General features: G+C 36.0%; 1 protein-coding gene across 2 annotated transcripts; it reads left to right on the top strand.

Moving 5' to 3' along the window:
• The first annotated feature begins 892 nt into the window (after nt 1-892).
• Nucleotides 893-2,273, top strand: LOC131065649 (uncharacterized). 2 transcript variants are annotated; one of them, XM_058000228.2, is made up of 2 exons: nt 893-1,059; nt 1,170-2,273. In XM_058000228.2, the coding sequence occupies exons 1-2, from the start codon at nt 1,044-1,046 to the stop codon at nt 2,066-2,068; spliced, it is 915 nt and encodes a 304-aa protein (XP_057856211.1). In that variant the 5' UTR covers nt 893-1,043; the 3' UTR covers nt 2,069-2,273. The 2 variants fall into 2 exon arrangements, with proteins under 2 accessions (XP_057856211.1, XP_057856212.1); XM_058000229.2 differs by having other exon boundaries at nt 895-1,059; nt 1,182-2,273.
• Nucleotides 2,274-5,523: the final 3,250 nt, after the last annotated feature.

Raw genomic sequence — 5,523 nt, 5'->3', positions numbered from 1 at the left:
GGATTGTCAATATTATTTAAAGATGGCATTCACTATGAAGTGAGGTACATTTTCATGTGAAAGGATCCCTTTTGGCCTAATAAATTCTAGTGAAATTATTTTTATAGGTCATGGATATTGCTTCAAAGGCCTTGTCAAAGAATGCATTATCATCTAAATCTATAATCTAGATTAAAAAAGGAGATAAAATGCTTTTTTTTTTCTTTGTGAAAATATGAAATTTGTGAAGAAAATTAAGTCTAGATTTATTGAAATTGTTAGACCATTTAATGTGATTTAAAAAAGGGAATATAGAATAGAATAAACCCTTGAAGTGAATACAGATTTTAAAAAGATTAAGAATATCACTATTGATACTCCCAATATTAATTATTCTTTATTAAAATGACCGTTCTACATTTACTCATTCACCTTGCTTATAAAAATATGAAGGATTAATGAGCTATAAAATTTTTAAATTAGAGATCAAGTATTCAATGATTGATATTTTTTCAAAGCTATTAAGAAATTAAATCATTATTATTTAAGTGTTTATAGTAGTTCTCAATCCATCTATGAAAACTGTGCTAATATAGAAAGATCTAAGAAAAAAGTATGCAAGAATTTTTTCAAAGCTATTAAGAAATTAAATTATTATTATTTAAGTGTTTATAATAGTTTTCAATCCATCTATGAAAAGTGTGCTAATATAGAAAGATCTAAGAAAAAAGTATGCAAGAATTTGATATTGAGATACAACTCATAAAAATAGTCTAAAAATAAGATAAATTAAAAGAGTAATCCTCACATTATATGTCAGCAATATACCATTTAAAATATTATTTCTTTTAATTAGTGTGATGAGAATGTATCATATAATTTTATATATCAAAGATAACTTAATATATAGGAAAGAGTCGAAGTCTAGATATATAGCAAGGAGTCGAAGTCTTGATGACAATGGAAATGGCAAGAAGAGAAGTTGGGAATCTACAGGAGCGTGTTGTATAGAGCAGCGAAAGAAAAGAAAGGGCAGCCAGACCGACCTGTGGGTTCAAAAAACAATGGTAGATATTGAAGGTGCAGCCAGGCCTATTGCCCTCATCTAATTCAACTGAATGTTTTGATTGTATTTTCTTGATTGTTGATTGTATTTTCTTGGATTTCTTGAAGCTAATTAAGTATGGTAGGAATTGATGCAGAAGTCCGTGATGGACCAGAATCCCAGTCCTCTGATGAAGGGCATAGTTTAGAGCAGCCAAGAAACAGGGCAAGAGCCCAAGGTGCAGCCGGGCCTATTCCCCTCATCTTGGCAAGAGAGTGTAACGTAATTCGTTGCTTGAATGAGTCCAGGAGGAGCATTAACCACGATGGAATCTTGATTTCGATGGCTCGTGGGCCAGTACGCAATGTAATAATTCGGCCTCATTATCATCAGGCCCCCAGGAGTTTGGAAGGCACCTTTGAGTTGATACAGCTCTCTGGTTCTCTTATGCCTGGCATCTGGAATCAACCTTTGTCGGCTACTCTAGAAGGTCGTCAAGGACAAATCAGAGGAGATATCTTTGGAGAGAATCTGTGGGCAGATGGTCGAGTAATTATTGTAGTTACTCGCTTAGCCAACCCTGTCTATTTCAGCCTATCTTCTGCAGCTCGCAATCACCCTTCTTCTGCTCCACCTCCACCACCACCATCTCAGACAAATGTGAACCCTGCTACAGGTCCTCATCAGCCAAGAATGATCAACAATATGCATCCTATTCCTCCCCCACCTCCACCTCCACCTTCATCACCACCATCTCAGATAAATGTGCACCCAGCTACAGGTCCTCATCAGGGTATTGTGGTTTCTTCTTCTGCTCCACCTCCACCTCCACCTCCACCATCTCAGACAAATGTGCACCCTGCTACAGGTCCTCATCAGGTTATCGTGGTTTCTTCTTCTGCTCCACCACCATCTCCACCTCCACCTCCACCTCCACCATCTCAGGCGAATGTGCACCCTGCCACAGCTCAGCAGACTATTCCACCCCCACCACCACCATCTCAGGCCATCAGCTCATCACCCGGGTCCGCATGGAAGTTGTGAAATACTTCTTTCAATTATTTGGGTGATTCTTTTTTGTCAATCTTTATTTGAAGTATGGTTTCTTGACTTTCCCTTCTCAGACTGGCAGTTTGTAATCTCCGATCCATATTTACTTATGAGATGTAAAGATTCATACTCTCTTATAAGATGTAAAGGTTTTTTTTCCTTATTGTGACTCTTACTAATAATGCTCTATTTATGTTTCCTTATGAGACTTGAAGCTTTTTCTTCTTGTTATGGCTGATTATAATCTCAAACCTAATAAGTAAGCTTTCTTGATATTTTTTTTATAAGATGTAAAACTTTTCTTTCTTATTGCAATTGATTATAATATCAGACTTACTAAATATGGTTTCTTAATGTTTTTCATGAAATATAAAGCTTTTCCCTCTTATCATGACTGTTATAGTCTCAGATCTGTTAAGATGTTTTATCGATATTTTTTCACCAGATGTAAAACTTTTTCATTCTTGCCATGGCTGGTTAAAATCTCAGACCTAGAAAGTATTTTTTTAATTAGATGTAAAGTATTTTGAGTACTTCTCCAAGAAATGGAATTCTTGTTCTTTTGTATTCATGAATAAATATCTTTTCTACTTTACTTTAAATTGGTCAGCAAAGGTCTTAATTACTTTCTTTTATGCCCAGGACTGAAACTTCTTTCAGCAGCAATCTTTTAATTACTTTAATCATTTCCTGTCTGCAAACAACTATCATTCAAAAAATGAATATCTTGTGCATCACTAGCAGAAGCAAAGTGTATCAAAAATACAATTGAGTGCCAAGTATATTGAGTGTGGAGGAGCATGCCATTCATTTCCTTACCTTGTTTACATAAATAGCCTTAACTATAATTGAATGGGTTCTAATGTCTGAGCTCTGGTACACGAAGTCATCAGAAATAGATTCCAATGGAACATGTCCTGTCTCCAATGAATTAGTAATCCTCCTCTTCACACTTTCATCGACTGCCAGCATGATTCCGCTATTAACTTTTATTGCTATGAACATACATCATTTACAGTCTTCCATTCTGCATCTCTCTGCCTTCTATACCCTGTTCTAACCCTCCCATTTGGCGCGGGTTGGAAGGATGATCCTAAGAAAGGTTCTGAATTCGGATATACACCTGCCAATTGAGTTTGCCTAGAAGTTTCTATGCTTTTTCAACAAATCTGTTCTAGGTGTATCCCACAAAATTTCTTAGAGGCATTCTGTCAAACAGTCGATGTATTAACGATTTATCCTTTATGCTTTTACAGATGTCCATACCTCGTTCCAAATCTCCCATGAGTTGCGAGCTGGAAAGATGTTTCACAAATTTCGTAAAACAATTGTTAAAGGGTTCTACAAGACATTTTGTCAAACAGATAGCGTATACATCATCTGCTTTTCATAACATTTCAACTTACAACCCCTACCTCAAAGCCATGTCCATCTCCATTTCCTCCTCTCATCATTTCACAAATTCGCAAATAATGTCTTACAACATCTATGAGATCTCCAGCCGACCATATTTCATATCATTTTCTTGATTAATCATCCTGATTGTCAATAACACATCTTACAGGATGTTCAACCACGACATTTGTTAAAGGTTTTGCAATCGTGACATTCGACGAGTACATATTTCTTTAAGACAATTTGTCAAACAGTTCGCGTATACACCATATGTTTTTTTACATAATATTTCAACTTACGTCCCATATCTCAGAGCCACCAAATTTAGGCTATAAATTTTCAGGGCACGCTCTTTTATACGATCTAATTCAAGAATGTTACTGGTCTAGTGCATATTCCTTCTAGCAATTCAATCATGCTAATTTGCCTTTCTTTATGAAGGCAAAGGAAGCATGGGGTAATAGGAGAGAAAGTAGAGAAAATATAACAAAACAAATTAACACATAAAATATAAAGTCAAATGAAAACCATTCTAAGATATCAGAGTACATATAATTAATCTAAGTAATCAGTTAAATGCTCAAGGGTCACTATATGAATAGAGTTAAATGTTCAAGAGTCACTAAATGAAAAGAGTAAAATTCAATGAAAACAATTCTAAAACTCTTAACCATAATATTTCAACTACTAAAATTGTTATGTTCTATAGTCTAGATGTGTAGTATACATATCTCTTTCAGATATAGTTAATGATTTTTATTTCTAATCTAATTTACATTGACCTTAAGTAGTAGGTGAGAAAAATATGCCATATCATTAATCTAAGTGATCAATTAAGTGCTCAAGTGATAGGGAGACTCTCTCAAAAGAGTTGCAAATTGGTTTATACACTAGGAAAAGGTGTTATAGTGGGCTTCCTTGTTTGTTTTATGCCCTACTCTCCTTGTGTGAATCAAACCCAACACCCAAACTCCTTTGGAGAACTCTCTACCAATTAAATTACTCCACTTACTCAAATCCAGGTTAGAATTGGCATGAGTAAGTTCAACTTCCAACATTCCTTATTCAATGCTCTTCACTTATAGGGGACTAGGAAGGATCTGAGATGGTTTATCAACTCCCCCCTCCATGCGGTTTTGGTGTTTTCTCCCTTTCATTTCCCTATCGTTTTCATAGTTTCCTATTATTAAGGCCTTGTAGCCCTATGAACCCCTTTTAGCCCTCCTTTTGCGGTTTTTGCACTTTGTCTCTATAAACTTTCAAAGGACCCCTCAGAAGCTTTGCTGATATGAATACCCATTTGGACACCCTTCAAGATTTTCAAGGTTAGGTGGTCTGTTATGTCCGTACAGGTACTATCCCCAAAAATGGCACTTCTCAAGGGTTTTAGACTTGTGTGCTTTCATCAATGGGGTTTGTAGGTTTCAACACCCTGTCAAGCCTCCATACTTACACCGAGGCTCTGCATAACATCCATCCTCAATACCAATCACTTGGCTCTATCAAATTTGGTGACCCCTGCAAGAAATAAGGTAAAGAGCGGTCATGTTCCCTAGCCAGGCTATGGCAGAGCTCGCCTAGGGCATGAATTTAAAATGATCAAATGAAACTTCTAGGTCACAAAAATTTGTATGTACACTGTACACAGACTCCATTACTTTAATCCCAATGGTCATTGAGAAACCACAATGGGAATTTAAGATGGAGCCATTTTTAGGGCCTTAACCCCTTTGCACCGACCGAGAATAGTGAAAACAAGAAAGGATTTTAATACACCTATTAAACCTACAAGATGAAAAGACGCAAATACTTTTTAAGAACCACAACAACAAGTGCTAAGCCTCCATGAATGTACAGTACTTAAACTAATCCATTTGGTACGGACTGCAATAAGCAATTTGACAAATTTCAATGAGAAACCAGGAAATTGCTTCAAGTTGCTATTGAAAATTCAATCTTAGAGGTTCTAACTCTTCTACAATATTTTGAGTGGCCCTATATATGCCCACACAATCAAATCCAACCACCAATCAGACCACTAACTACTGCTTTGA

Source organism: Cryptomeria japonica, chromosome 3 (genome assembly GCF_030272615.1).
Source record: "Cryptomeria japonica chromosome 3, Sugi_1.0, whole genome shotgun sequence".
NCBI classification, from domain to species: domain Eukaryota; kingdom Viridiplantae; phylum Streptophyta; class Pinopsida; order Cupressales; family Cupressaceae; genus Cryptomeria; species Cryptomeria japonica.
Note: the sequence above shows the minus strand (reverse complement) of the source record. Positions and strands in the feature narration are given on the sequence as shown.